The sequence below is a fragment of the Capra hircus genome, chromosome 3, assembly GCF_001704415.2.
Source record: "Capra hircus breed San Clemente chromosome 3, ASM170441v1, whole genome shotgun sequence".
Lineage (NCBI taxonomy): Eukaryota > Metazoa > Chordata > Mammalia > Artiodactyla > Bovidae > Capra > Capra hircus.
The window spans coordinates 17,209,359-17,225,401 of record NC_030810.1 but is presented as its reverse complement, the minus strand read 5'-3'; the positions used below and the strand labels follow the sequence as shown (position 1 = coordinate 17,225,401).

Sequence of the window (16,043 nt, the reverse complement as noted above, 5' to 3'; positions counted from 1 at the left end):
GTCTCCCTTTCTACTTCCAATTGAAGGTATAGAAGAAAGAGGAGGAGAAAATGGAGGGAAGAGGGGAGGAGGAGAAGGAGCAGCAGAAATCATCCTTCAGTATAGTTTTATACCAACTATTTAGAATAATTTTTTATATTGATAACATCCTATGTTGATGAGGTTACAGAAAAACTAGTACACCCAAACTGCTATTGAAAATAAATAATGATGTCTAAGTATTTACTAAGCTGTGACTAAGTGCTACATACATGGTTCATTTTATTTGGTCCTCACAATCTCTATAGGATAGGAACCACTATTGCTCCCATTTTATGGATCAAAAAATTGAGGCTTGAAGAGTTAAAACTATAGAAAGAATATGTTGACACAATGTTTTTTAAAACAATTCAACAAGTGATGTATCAAAACTATATATCATTTATATCCTTTAACTCAATCATGCCCATCTTGTAAATGTGTTTTCTGGATAACCCAAGAAAAGAGCTACATTTACAAAGACTCATCACAGCAATAATCTTAAATAGTAAAAAAGTAGAAACAAATGTCAAACAACAGGAGAGTTTGTAGGACGAAACGATACGATATCATCTGGTTATTAAAAGAATAATTATGAAGACTGCTGAAATATGGGGAAATGTTTTATGATATATTAAATTTAAAATCAGACTATGAAAATGAGTATACAGTATAATCATTTAAAGTATATACATTTGAAAAAGAACCAGAAAAGGATAAATGAAAGTAGTTGTGTTAAAAATGTGGGCCTTATAGGTTTTTTTTCTTTTTCAAATATTTGCTTTAGGTGATTACATTGTTTCTTCTTTTAAACTAAAAAATAATACCCATGATAATAAGAATAGGTAGAATACTGAATTAGCCGTATATGTGCTCTGCTGAACAACAGCCTTATTAAACCACTGAATTTATGTCATGACATGGATCAATACAAGACATTTGAGGATACCAAAAAAAACCTTGAGAAATCCATTTTAGAACAGGTTTAATGAATTTGTCAACAGTTTTGAAGATTCCTGGTTGATGTCCAGTGAGGATCTGCCCGAACTCTTCTCCACGTCATGTTGCACCTTCACGCCCAGGCTTCAGGTTAGCAGCTTTGATCAGTCTATTTTAGACACCAGTCATTTTCTAGATCTGACTTCGTCTTATTCTTGAATGAGATGTGTTTCTTTCAGGGAAGCCCCGTTTATGTTTCCAGCTTCAGAATTCTGTGAACACGAAAGGGACTCGAGGGACTTGGGGTGTGCCACTGTTTCTTCTAACCTCTGTTCTTCAGTCTCTTGAAGACTTCCAGCTGACTCTACCAAACCTGTTCCTGAAAAACTAAGAAGGGCCTTATGTGAGGACCACATAAAATGGACTCTTTTCTACCTAAAGTCTGGATTAAGTCAGGATTCTGTCAAGTGTGAAGGTGAAGTGGTAGCAAGGGGAGAAGGAGTTACAAGAAGATTTAGATACTAAATACAGAGAAAATTACCTCTAAATACTATGCTTTCTCAGGCCAGCAACTAGAACTAGCTAGGCAGCTGTGACACCCCAGGCATGCAAATGATGGTCTTGATTTTACTAACCTGGAGTTCGGTAAATACATGATTTTATTCAATACTTCAGATTCAGGGATGTCACAAACTGTTGTTTCCTTAAAAGAAAGGATGAGTATTATAATCATAGACCACATTGGTGATATGTATCTTTTATACATATTTTTGGTTAAAAGTGTAATCCCTTCATACCTATGAGATGAGCTATCACCAAAAAGATAAGAGATAACAAATGCTGGAGAAGATATGGAAAAGAGGGAACGCTTCTGCACTGTTGGTGGGAATGTAAGTTGGTACAGCCCCTGTGGAAGACAGTATGGAGGTTCCTAAAAAAATTAAAGAGAGAACTACCATACAATCCAGCTGTCTCACTTCTGGGTATGTACCTGGTGGAAGTGAAATCACTGTCCCAAAGAGATACCTATATTCCCTGTTTAGAGGAGCTTTATTTACAACAGCCAAAATATGGACAACTTAGGTGTCCATGATGGACACATGGAGAAAGAATATGTGTACAATATAATACTATTCAGCAAAATGAAAATTTTTTAACAAGGAAATCCTGCCATTTGTGACATGAATGGACCTTGAGGTCATCATGCTGAGTAAAATAAGTCAGAAAGACAAATACTGTATGATCTTACATATGCTTGGAGTTAAAACAAAAAAAACCAACCGTCTTGAAATAGAGACCAGATTTGTGGTTGTCAGGGATGGGGGAATTAGGTGAATGTGATCAGTGGTATGAACTTCCTCTTGTAAGAGAAATAAGTTCTTGGGATGTAATGTAAGACATGATGACTACAGTACTGCACTGTATATATTGAAAGTTGCTAAGAGAGTAGAACTTAAAAGTTCTTGTCATGAGGAAAAAAAATTGTACCTATATGAGATGATGGATGTTAACTAATCTTACAGTGGTGACCATTTTGTGATAAATACATATAATAAATCATTATATTGTATACTTTAAACTTAAATGTTATATGTCATTTATATCATCAAAATTGAGGGGGATATAATCCCTAATATCTATGGAATATTTGACAGTTATACATCTCATACTTTTAACAACAAAAAACCAAACAACTGGATTTTAAAAATGGGCAGAAAAGCTAAATAAACATTTTTCCCCAGGAAGACATACAGATAGCCAACAGGCACATGAAAAGATGTTGAACAACACTTAATTACTAGGGAAATGCAAATCAAAACCACAATGAGATATTACCTCATGCCCATTAAAATGGCTGTTCTCAAAAAGGCAAGAAATAACAAGTGCTGGCAAGGATGTGGAGAAAAGCAAACCCTCATAGACTTGGTGGGATTGTAAATTGGTGCAGCCACCGTGGAAAACAGTATGGAGAGTCCTGAAAAAATTAAGAGCTACCACATGTTCCAGTCCCACTTCTGGGTATTTCTCTGAAGAATTTGACAACAGTAATTTGAAAAGTATACGTGGACTTCCCTGGTGGTCCAGTGGTTAAGAATCTGCTGCTAATGCAGAGGACACAGATTCAATCCCTGTTCAAGGAAGATTCTATATGCTGCAGGGCAGCTGAGCCTGTGCACCACGGCTACTGAGCTCATGTGCCACAACTCCTGAAGCCCACACTCTGGAGCTCCTGCTCTTCAGCAAGAGAAGCCACTGCAATAAGAAGTCTGTGCATCACGACTCGAGAGTAGCCCCCACTCACTGCAACTAGAGAAAGCCCTTGCACAGTAATGAAGACCCAGCGTAGCCTATATATATAGTAATAAAGTTTTTTTTTTAAGCTGTGGCATTATTTACAACAGTCAAGATATGGAAACACCCTAAGTGCCCTTCAATGCATGAAAGGTGGATAAAGAAGACTATAAATATATAAAGATGAAATCTTGCCATTTGTAACAATGTGGGTGGACAACAAGGTATTATGCTAAGTCAAATAAGAGAGAAAGACAAATACCATATGGTTTAACTCATTTGGTTTCTTCCCTCACAGCTCAGTTGTTAAAGAATCTGCCTGCAATGCAGGAGACCTGGGTTCAACTCCTGGGTCAGGAAAATCCCCTGGAGAAGGAAATGGCCACCCACTTCAGTACTCTTGCCTGGAAAATCCCATGGACAGAGAAGCCTGGCAGGCTACAGTCCATGGGGTCTCGAGAGTAGAACATGACTTGGTAACTAAACCTACCTTAATTCATTTAACTCATATGTGGAATAATAAGCAAACAAAAGTAAACAGATGGATACAGAGAACAGAGTAGCGGTCGCCAGAGGGGAGAGTGGCTGAGGGTGAAATGGGCAGACGTGTTCTGCTGATGGTGATGAAGAGAAACTATACATTTTTGGTGGTGAGCATGCTGTCATGTACACAGCAGTCAAAGTATAACTGTTACATACATGAAACCTATATAATGTTCTAAACCAATGTTAGGGTAGGTAAGTTTAGTTGCTAAGTCATGTCCGACTCTTGCAACCCCATGGGCTGTAGTCTGCCAGGCTCCTCTGCATGGGATCTCCAGGTAAGAATACCGTAGTGGGTTGCCCTTGCCTTCTCCAGATCTTCCTGACTGAGGAATTGAACCTAGATATCCTGCACTGCAGACAGATTCATCACCAACTGAGATACGAGGGAAGAAACCAATGTTACCTCAATAAATAAAATGATTTTTAAAATAGTAAATAAATGCCAGACTTTCTGTATTAGCACTTTTCACTGCTAGCCTGCTTTTATTTTCTTTTTTTTTTTAAATTATGAAAACACATTAATAGGAGACTTGGAAAATACAGAAAAAACTTACATATAACTGCTAGCCTGCTTTTTATATCTACTTTTCTACATGAATAACCTCATATTAGCTGATGTAATCATTCCATTATATTTACCTATGTTAGCTTTTACTTAATACTCTGGTAAACATTTTCTATCCCTTTATAGCATAAAAAAGGTTACCTGTTTTGAGCTCCATGACCTTTTAAATTTTCATTTATTTATTTGTTTACTTTTGGCTGCACTGGGTCTTCACTGGTTTTTGTGCAGGCTTTCTCTAGCCGTGGCAAGCGAGGGCTACTTTTTGTTGTAGTGAATGGGCTTCTCACTGCAGTGGCTTCTCTTGTTGTGGAGAACAGGCTCTAGGCTTCAGTAGTTGCAGCTCTTGGCCTCTAGAGCAGAGGCTTAGTTGTGGCGCATGGGCTTAAGTTGCTCCAAGGCATATCGAATCTTCCTGGACCAGGGATTGAACCTGGGCCCCCTGCGCTGGCAGGCAGATTTTATCCACTGTGCCACCAGGGAAGTCCGCCATGACTTTAAAAGCCGAATATTCTTTCTTAGAAAGATATAGACCAAAACAGACCAGAGACATGGTCACAGAGCATATAAAGACCATGTCAGAAACTGGGAGTTTTACCCTGAAGACTGCAGGAAGTTCTTACACACCATTCAGTCATCTGCTCAGACCACATGTATTTTCTAAAGACCTCTTTGGCTACAGACTAAGAACCACAGGACTTATAAGACAAAGGCTGGGAAGATGGGAGAGGGGAGATGAGATATGTCTTTCCATGGGCCCTAATCCAATAAGCAGGATCTACTGTGAAGTATCCTGGGAAGAAAGGCCTAGCAGATGATATCAGGCAGGGAAGAAAGCAAGCAGGCTCCATCCTGGATTCAGAATACAGCTCTGCTTACTGAAGTCCCTCTGGCTGACTTGCTCAGCAGCCAGACCCTGGATCTCATCTGAATGTAGACCATTTGCTGCATCTCTCTGGACTTCGCTACTTGCCTGCTGGGACTTTTGTAACAAAATTGCATTTCTGACTCAGATATTCTCCTTAGACTTGACTCCTTGCCAGACCAGACTAGGTTCACTTTACCTTTCTGAGCCTCAGATGGGCTCATCTCTCAAAATGGGGACAGAATAATACAAGGCAAACAGGGTAGCTGAGACGGAGCATCTGTGTGAGGACATTTAACATACTTTCATTCTCAAATATCTATGGAGCACCTGTTCATAGATACAATGACATATGAGATGTAACCCTTGTCCTCCAGGATGTCACTGCTGAGATGAGGACAGAAGTGAAAAGGCGATGACAGTACAGTGTGTTAAGGAAGAAGCTGGGAGGCATACACAAAGTGTTTTGGGATCACATCAGAGGAGCCTGTCAAACAAAAACTGACCCAATGAAGAGCAAGTCGGCCAAGAGCTGTTTCAGGGTCTCCTCCCCGGGTGTGCAGCCAGTGAGCTTCTGCCATAGTCCACCAAGGCCAATTTCAGGCTACAGCTTCATGCAGAAGGTGAAGGGAAGAGAGAAGACAGCAGCCTTACCTCCCCTCTGTGGATCTGGATGCTCTTTATGATATGCTCTAGGAGACCAGTCTCCTGTGTGAGCCGGAGACAGTTTTTCTGTAGCTGCTTATTTTCTTCATCCAGGAAAAGTACTCTAAGAATGGCATAGATCAGAGGTGTAACTTAACATTTCTGGATCATCCAAAAAACTCTCTTCCACTTCCCACTAGCTCTGGGTCTTAGTCCACTGCCAGACTTTAGAACCAACTTTGCCAGAATAATTCCCACCATATTCCAAAACCAAGTGAAAATGAGTAAGCTTCTGGCTTATACACAGTCATTAAATAGAGAATAGAGACACACTCTATGCAAGAATACGAAAGGCAGAGTTCCAGCCCTTGAGAAACCTAAGAAATGATGTGATCCCATTTAGGGGTGGGACTCTGCACGCCTTCTAACATTGTAGCCACACAGCCTGCATCTGGTTCTGATCTCAGTCACCCTATGTTTTTGTTTCAGTAGTAGAAACAATAGTAGCAGCAGCAGCCATTTTACCAAGTACTTACCTTGTATGTAGGCACCGCGAACTATCTACACAGCACATGCACGCTAAGTCGCTTCAGTCATGTGCAACTCTTTGCAGTCCTATGGACCATAGCCCTCCAGGCTTCTCTGTCCATGGGATTCTCCAGACAAGAATACTGGAGTGGGTTGTCATGCCCTCCTCCTGGGGATCTTCCCAAGCCAGGGATCGAACCAGCATCTCTTATATCTCCTGCATTGGCAGATGAGTTCTTTACCACTAGTGCCGCCTGGGAAGCCCTTCTATACAGTAAACACTGAAAAGTTTTCATGTTTTAGCTTCTTTAATCCTCACAGTGAGCCCATGAAATAGATCCTGTTACGAAGCCTATTTTGCAGGTAAGGAAACTGAGGCTCAGAATGGGGAAAGTAACTTATGTAAAAAGATAAAACCAGAAAGTCATAGAGCTGAGATGCCAGCCTTATTCTCTCTCAGTCTACCTTGATTCCATAGATGCCAAAACATAAACGTGAGTGTCAGCACACGTACAACGGGATGGACCAGGATGAACACAGCTGGGTCCCTGGGAGGCAATCCTGCCGTGAAAGAGCCTGTCTGAATGCCCAGCTCACCTTCTCCCTGATACTTTTCTCTTTAATTTCACAACCTCTGCCACTTGTATGAACTGCTAAAAACAGCCGAATGGCAGAGAAACAGTTATGGGACAAGTCTGCAAACTCAAAGGACCACCTCTGGAATGACATCTTTGTGGAGGGAGAAATATCCTCTTTGTGGAGCTCACAGGCCACTGGGGCAGGCACCTACCTGTTTTGGACAGCAGACATTCTCCATTTGTTGCTGTCAATCAATAATTCTTGTTCTGTGACCTGCTCCAGAAGTTTCCTTTTTTCTAGGAGCAGGGTGTCATTTTGGGTGGCGATCTGGTGCTGGAATGCCTTCTCCTAGGGATAATAAGTCCTCATAATTACCCCAGCAGGAGAAAGAATTACCCATATAAGAGCATCAGCCTGTTTTTAAACTCAACAGCAAATTGTCTTGCAAACATCTTTTTCTCCTGTCTTCTTAGTCTGTCTTTACCTGTTTGCTGACATTGCCAGCTAGATCATTCCCCTATTTATCTTGGTTATTTTATGCTCTGTGTTTGTTTTGACATTTATTCATTCTTTTGGGTTAATATTTTTTAATGTCTGAACACTCAACTTCCAATAAGGTCCAAATGCTCTCATCTGTATTCTAATTCTATAGGTATCAAGTCACTAACAAATACAACAAAATTCTCTGAAGCTCCATATCGAGAAAGATTTCCATATAACACATTTCCATCTGCTTTGTAGTTACAGTCTTTTTAAGGTGAAGGAAGACGGGAATCTAGCCACCTCACTTGAAAACCAGCGTCAGGGTTTCAGTTGCTTGGCATGTCAGCCAGGTATTGAGAGTACTCTTGCAGTGATGATGTGGAAATGATTTCTAGCTTGACATGTTTCATTTTCTACCAGCATCTTCCCTGAAAGCAATAGCCAGTGAAGTTATAGCTAAAACAATACAGGATTTATACTTTGTGAAAAAACACTAACATCCATCCTTACATTGAGTCAGCAGATATTAGTAAATATCACAGTTGGTGAGGAGTTCAGAAGCTCACAAGTGTAGAACTGCCCTTCTCCCTTCACCAAGGACCTGTTAGTGGTAATAGGTAAGTGCCTTCTCCTATTTGTGTTTGCTCCCACCTTCCTTCGTGGGATGGGCATGAATGCGAGTGGGAGGAGAGTAAGGACCTCTGGTAGATGGGTGAATCACACTGTTAGGAGGGGCAACTTTCTTTCTTTTAATAAGGTACTCTTAATAATATAGATCATTCAGAAAAGACTGTCCACATATGTGGTATCTAAAAAAACTCAAACAACAACAAAAAACCAGACTCGGATACAGAGAACAGATTGGATTGTTGGCTGCCAGAAGTGAAGTCCATGGGGTGGCAAAGAATCAGACATGACTGAGCCACTGAACAACAAGAGGTAGAGGGGGGTGCAAAATGGGGGAAGGTAGTCAAAGGTATAGACTTTCAGTTATTAATAAGCTATAAGGATGTAACGTACAGCGTGTGACTATAGCTAGTAATACTGTATTGCATATGACAAAGTTGCTAAGACAGGAGATCTTAAAAGTTCTCATCGCAAGAAAAAACATTTGTAACTATGGGTGGTGATGGCTGTTAATTAGACATTGTGGTGGCTGCTGCTGCTGCTAAGTCGCTTCAGTCGTGTCCGACTCTGTGTGACCCCATGGATGGCAGCCCACCAGGCTCTGCCATCCCTGGGATTCTCCAGGCAAGAACACTGGAGTGGGTTGCCATTTCCTTCCCCAGTGCATGAAAGTGAAAAGTGAAAGTGAAGTCGCTCAGTTGTGCCGACCCTTAGCGACCCCATGGACTGCAGCCTACCAGGCTCCTTCGTCCGCGGGATTTTCCAGGCAAGAGGACTGGAGTGGGGTGCCATTGCCTTCTCCGTATTGTGGTGGACATATATACAAATATTGAATCATTATGCTGTATAAATAATGTAACAGTGGCGTAAACATAATATTATATCAATTGTAATTCGAGATAGAGGGGAAGGAAGAAAAGAGAGAGGAAAGAAGGGAGGGAGGGGGAAGGGAGGCTGTCCACCTATTTGTCTATTATTGAGGAATTGTAAGGAAGGAGATTACAGCACATTTTGGAGCTCTTCCATATTTTAAAGTCCTTCATCCAGGACCCTTCAGTGTCTAACAGCAGTCTCACCTGTTACTGTTTAAACACATTTATGGTAAGGATTGAGAGTAGAAGCAGCCACCCGACAAACAATAATCTCTGCAGTTATAACTGGATTAGCAAGGAAATGGAGTGGGGCCGGCTACTGACACCCTGTCTGTCGGAAATACTGTATTTTTTGGAATCGGGACACCTGCTGTAATAATAGGGTAAAATATTTGTGGAAACCTGGTTTGGGTGGTCACAGTCAGAGCTCTCACCTGGCTCACTGAATAAGAGAAGGCTGAAGGAATGAAGCCCCCCCAAAGTGGCATTATTTTCTGGAGATTTTGTGCTTAGAAAGTGAGTCCAGGATGTGTATGCGTGGGGCTCGGGTTCACAGGCCCTAAAATAAGTGAAATCAAGAGCTCTAGGTTTAGTAGCTCTGTGGTACATCTACTGACTAACATGCTTCTAAGAGATTTTATCATACCTCAGTCAGTAGAGAATCTGCCTGCAATGCAGGAGTCCGGGGTTTGACTCCTGGGCTGGGAAGATCCCCTGGAGAAGGAAATGGCAACCCACTCCAGCATTCTTTCCTGGAAAAAATTCCATGGACAGAGGGCTGATGGGCTATAGTCCATGGGGTCACAAAGGCTGGACACAACTTAGCAACTAAGCCACCACCACCAAGAGACTTTACACGAAGAAGAAAGCATCATCGATGAAGATCTGTATGTGCCAGGAGGTCCCACTTTAGGCATTTTGTATTTTAATCCTCACAGAAGCCTTTTGAGGTGGGGATTGATTCACATTTGCACAAGAAAAGGATGCAAAGGGACTCGGGGAAGGGCACAGAACTATTAAGTCGCAGGGCTAGCCTTTGCATCCAAGCCCGTCCAAGGCCAACCCCAACCACTCTTTCCTCGCCTCTGGTTACTTGCAGCCTCCAGTAAATTTCATGGAGACCTGTGACTCTTTGGGTAGATGTTCTGGTTCCCCAGGGCTGCTGTAACAGGTTACCACAAACTGGGCAGCTTAAAACAACAGGAATTTGTTGTTTTAATTCCTACAAGTCTAAAATTAAGTTGTTGACAGGGTTGGCTCTGGGGGCACTGAGGGAAGAGCCTGTCCTAAGTCTCCTTCCTAAGTGACGAATGCTGCCGATCCTTGGGGCTCCTTGGCTTGTGGGGTCATTGCCCGAATCTGTGCCCCATCATCACATGGCCTTTCTCCCCTGTGTGCGTCTTTTCCTCTTCGTATAATGATACTAGTCATATTGGATTTGGGGTTCACGCTAATCTAGTATGACCTCATCTTGACTGTTTATACCTGCAAACTTCCAAATTAGGTCACATTCTTGAGTTCTGGGTGGCCATGAATTTGGGGGTTATACTCTTCAACACAGTACAGTCAGGAAACACGCCTGCTGAAAGCAGGAGGCTAGTTTTGCCATGTAAGCTTGGAAGTGGAAGGCAGGCATCACCAGGAAGAATGGGTAGTGCAGAATAGGCTGGTGGTATTGCCGGTGGGCCCGTGAACAAGAGCTGCTACTTTCTTCTGTTATACTTTCTCCGTTGCCTTCCTAACCTGGATCTGAGTCTTCAGAAGTTTGGTGAGTTAGTGCCAAAATAGGAGGGTACTGCAAAATCTAACTTGTTTTCCATTCTCACTACAATTTAAAGTAACAGGAAGATTTTTTAAAAAAAAACAAACTTAAAAACACATTGGTGAGCCATCTCTTATAATCCTCACGTTTTATTACAGTCTCAAGGGATTCTTCTTGTGGAGTCCTGTAATAGCCCATGGAATGACTGAATTTACATCAATTGTTTTGGTATCCTTGGCACATAGTGGTGATATGATAAAAATTTGGTGGGTGTCGAAAGGAGTAATTTAGGACTGAGGACAATGTTTTCAAAATTCTGAAATGGGTTAGGGATCTCTAGAAGGGAAACATTTCTGGCCAAATCAGTTGCTCTCCCTTTTGAATCGATGTAGCTTATTGCTCTCAAGGCCATTCTGCACTGGGTCCCATTCATCTGTTCCATTTACTTTCTGCCAACACCAGAAAGTCACAGGGGCGACAAGACAAAGAAACCAGAGAGATTTAGAAAACAGCCTGAAGGTGCTAGTCAGATAGAAGAATAGGGGTCACCTGTTTTCATTGCCATTTAAAATGGACAGAAATGTGAGGCAAAATGAGGGCTCCACAAAGCAGGAATGAGCTGTGGAGGCTGCTTTGCAAGTCTCAGCTAGAGGGCGATTAATATACACACTACCGTATCTAAAACAGATAGCCAGTGGGAGTTTCCCGGATGATGCAGGGAACTCAAACCAGTGCTCTGTGACAACCTAGAGGGGTGGGATCAAGTGGGAGGTGGGAGGAGGTTCAACAGAGAGGGAGCATATATATACACCTATGACTGATTCACGTTGATGTATGGCAGAAACCAACACAATATTGCAAAAGCAATTATCCTCCCATTAAAAATAAATTTTAAAATTTTTTAATTAAAAAAAATATATATGGCAATGGCACCCCACTCCAGTACTCTTGCCTGGAAAATCCCATGGATGGAGAAGCCTGGTGGGCTGCAGTCCATGGGGTCGCTAAGAGTCAGACACGACTGAGCAACTTCACTTTCACTTTTCACTTTCATGTGTTGGAGAAGGAAATGGCAACCCACTCCAGTGTTCTTGCTTGGAGAATCCCAGGGATGGGGGAGCCTGGTGGGCTGCCGTCTATGCGGTCGCACAGAGTCAGACACGACGAAAGCGACTTAGCAGCAGCATATATATATAAAAAGAAAAGGCACTTTCCTTTGAAGGCAAGATGCTAGCCCTAAGCAGCAATGCAGAGTATTTTCAGTGTCCAGTTTGACCTAGCATCATTATGAGTCTTACATAATTTTGGGCAGGGCTGAAACAATTACTCAAACTGAAAAAGCGTGCAAAGAAAAGAAATAGAAACCTGGGCTATGAAGAGGCCACAAACACATTAACAATCAAGTGGGCTTTCTCCAGATGCCCAACACCAGCAGGACCAGTGAGCGCTCCACCTTCCCCCTCACCTTTTCTATTTGCTGCCGCAGGGCTCCAACCTCATTTTCAAGTTGTTTGATTTTCTCATCTCGGAGTTCTACTTCATCAACTAAACGATCCTTGACTGCGTGCAGCTTGACTTTGTAGTACTGATGTTTCTGATGATAGTTTCTACAAAAGTAAATATAAATATAGGCGCACCTGAACACAGTGAGAATTTACTTTGCCTCCTCGATTAGCACCTTTCTTGGGGTTCCTCTTCTTGCTTTGTCAGGGTGGGTCCCAGAGATGAAGACTTGTCCTGCCTCACATCAATAGGACTTCTCACCCAAGTGGGGGAAATGGACCAAGTAGAACCTCCCCCATGACACCAGATTCAGTCTTCCCCAACACAGGAAACTCCTTGACTTCTGATCCCTGACATCTGAAAATTTTGAATCCTATGCCACTGAGCTAGTCATTACTTCAAAATTCTCTGGTTCTGGGCTATACCCTTGAACAGCGATAGAAACCACTCTGTCTTGTCGATTTTCCAGATAACTGGGTTTGCTTTCACTCTTGAGTTTAGACTTCTAAATGCCAGTTCTGCCTAGATCTCTGCTCAAGACTTTTATTCTGATTCTGACATAAATTTAACTTACCACCAATAAATACATAAAAAGATGTTCAACATTATTAGTATAAAGAAAATGCAAATAAAAATACAGTGAGGTACCTCTTCACACAGGAGAATGGCTAAAATAAAAAATAAAAGGTAATGAAGTACTGGCAGGACTTCGCCGGTGGCCCAGTGGTCTGCTGTGTAGGGGCTCCAGGTTGGGTCCCTGGTCAGGGAACTAGCTCCCACATACCACATGCAACCAAGAGTCTGCACACTGCAACAAAGATCTAAGACCCCGCAGGATGCAACCAAGACCCGGTACAGCCAAATACATAAACACATACATGTATTTTTAAAAAGACTGGCAAGGATGTGGAGAAATTGGAATACTCATATACTGCTGGTTGGACTGTCAAATGGAAAAAGCCTAGCAGTTTCTCAAATGGTTAAACATAGAGAACCACATGACCTAGCAATTCCATTCCTAGGTATATAACTAGGAGAAATGAAAACGTACACCCACACAAAAACTTGTACATGAACGTTCATAGTAGCACTATTCATAACAGTCAAAAGGTGAAAACAACCTACATTTCCATTAACTGATAAATAAACACAATATGGAGTATCTGTATAATGGAACATTATATAGCTATAAAAAGGAATGAAGTACAGATCCATGCTACAGCATGAACAAACTTTGAAGGCACTATGCTAGGTGAATGCAACCAGTCACAAAGGACCGCATATTATACAATTCCATTGATATGAAATGTCCAGAAGGGACAAATACAGAGTGAAAGAAAGTACATTAGTGGTTGCCTGGGGCTGGGAGTAAGGAGGGAAACCAGGAATGGAGGGCATGCCCAAAGGATTTCTTTAGGTAATTAAATGTTCTAAAATTGATTGCAGTGACTAAAAGCCTCTGAACTGTACACTTTCAATGAGTGAATTGTACAGTATGTGAATTACATCTTAATAACCTATTATAAGGGATTCCCTGGTGGCTCAGATGGTAAAAAAAAAAATCTGCTTGCAATGTTGGAGACCCAGGTTCAATCCCTGGGTTGGGAAGATCCCCTGGAGAAGGGAATGGCTACCCACTCCAGTATTCTTGCTTGGGGAATTCCATGGACAGAAGAGCCTGGCGGGCTACAGCCCATGGGATTGCAGAGTCGGACACAACTGAGGAAACAACACTTCTTTTGAGAATTAGGAGCCGGATGGCAGGGGAAGAGCAAAGGAGACTTATTTAGATGGTAATTTAGTCTAGCGACTCCAAGAGAGTCTTCTGCTCTGATTAAGTTATTATCTTACCACTAAGTGTGTTTTGTAAGACTCTTCCATTTTCCAAAATAGTGCCCCTCTCTCTCCTAACTGTTGATTGTAAATGAAAGAATCATTTTGCATATTTTCCCCTTAGAAGATTATTAGTTCAGCTGTTGGCCAGATGCCAAGCAGAGAAGTCTGAATTCCTGTAGGTCAGAGACATACACACTGGCTCTTGTCACCAGCTTGTCAGCTTGGGCGGCAGTGACTGACTGTGGGGAAGTCCCAAGTATCCCTTCTCCTTCTATCATTATAGACCCCCTGGTTTTAGCTTGGCACTTGGTTGCTCAAACATGAACTACAAGAAAATGTAGTTTTTTTGTAGTTAGATGAGGCAGATAGATGAGGCCATGTCAGTAAGTTCCGGCCAGTAGCTGGAGTGGAAGTAATGTGCCTTAAAGGAAAACAGAATGCCTTTGCCTTCCCCACTTTCTCCCTTCTTGTTGGATAAAATGTGGATATAATAATGAACTGCCTTGGACGATGTGGATAAGTGCTAAAGATGGTGGAGTGACAAGGAAGGAATCTAGACTGGAAACATTGAGCTCCCTGCACTTCAGGTAAGAGAGAAACCCCCTCCCTTTCTAAAGACGTTCTCAATGTCTCAGCTATAGCAACTTAATAGAGTTACTCTAGATACTGAGGTTTATAAAACTGCCTTAGGCTTGTTCAGTTCTGTGGCACTTGTAGCACCCACTATATAATAGGATGTATATACGGTTGTGGATTGACTTGGGTTCTTTACAGGAAGATATTTTCATCTCACAAATGTTCTCATTTTCCCTTATTCTGGGAAGAGTTTCTCAAAAGATATCACTGGGTTTCAGCATCCCCTAGTCCATAGCTTTAGAGGTTTAAACACTAATGGTACACCTGTTGGTCTCTGAGTTTCCCAGCTGTTCACAGTTCCTCTGATGTTTTCACATCATTTGAAATGCAACATGGATTTCTAGAATTTCTTTTACATATTCTGCCCTGGGCTATTAAAACCCACATCTGCAGCTTCCAGGACAGACAGCTGCTGTCTCTCTTATTGTGCCATTAGGACTATTAAAATTTTATTTATTTTTAAAATGATAAATTATAGAAAATTTAAGGAAAAAATCAGCTCCCATATGATCTATTTTATGATATTGTTGTATTTTCTTCTACTCTTTTTATAAGTATCTTCTGTTTAAACACTATGTTAAAATTATTTTATGCTCTTTTCATTTATTGCATCGCAAGCATTTTCCCATATGGCTTCTAATCTTCATGGCCACCATCTTTCACAGCTGTGTAATATTCCATCATGAGAATGTACAATACTTGACCTCAGTTCAGTTCAGCTCAGTCTCTCAGTCGTGTACGACTCTTTGCGACCCCACGAATCGCAACATGCCAGGCCTCCCTGCCCATCACCATCTCCCGGATTTCACTCAAACTCACGTCCATCGAGTTGGTGATGCCATCCAGCCATCTCATCCTCTGTCGTCCCCTTCTCCTCCTGCACCCAATCCCTCCCAGCATCAGTCTTTTCCAATGAGTCAACTCTCCACATGAGGTGGCCAAAGTACTGGAGTTTCAGTTTTAGCATCATTCCTTCCAAAGAACACTCAGGGCTGATCTCCTTTAGAATGGACTGGCTGGATCTCCTTGCAGTCCAAGGGACTCTCAAGAGTCTTCTCCAACACCACAATTCAAAAGCATCAATTCTTCAGCGCTCAGCTTCTTTCACAGTCCAACTCTCACATCTATACATGACCATTGGAAAAACCATAGCCTTGACTAGATGGACCTTTGTTGGCAAAGTAATGTCTCTGCTTTTCAATATGCTATCTAGAATGGTCATAACTTTTCTTCCAAGGAGTAAGTGTCTTTTAATTTCATGGCTGCAATCACCATCTGCAGTGATTTTGGAGCCCCCCAAAATAAAGTCTGACACTGTTTCTACTGTTTCCCCATCTATGTCCCATGAAG

At 41.8% G+C, this 16,043-nt stretch overlaps 1 protein-coding gene across 2 annotated transcripts in view; it reads right to left on the bottom strand.

Moving 5' to 3' along the window:
• PPCS (phosphopantothenoylcysteine synthetase) overlaps positions 987 to 16,043 on the bottom strand; it is a 140,863-nt gene continuing 125,806 nt past the window's right edge. Inside the window, exons 15-19 of one of the 2 annotated variants that reach the window (XM_018042652.1) lie at positions 12,184 to 12,325; positions 7,186 to 7,322; positions 5,877 to 5,991; positions 1,593 to 1,660; positions 987 to 1,344 (exon numbers count right to left, since the gene is read on the bottom strand). In XM_018042652.1, the coding sequence (XP_017898141.1) occupies positions 1,167 to 1,344; positions 1,593 to 1,660; positions 5,877 to 5,991; positions 7,186 to 7,322; positions 12,184 to 12,325 (640 nt within the window). In that variant the 3' untranslated portion in view covers positions 987 to 1,166. Of the gene's footprint in view, positions 1,345 to 1,592; positions 1,661 to 5,876; positions 5,992 to 7,185; positions 7,323 to 12,183; positions 12,326 to 16,043 lie in introns of those variants that run through there. The other variant, XM_005678607.3, reaches the window with a different exon arrangement.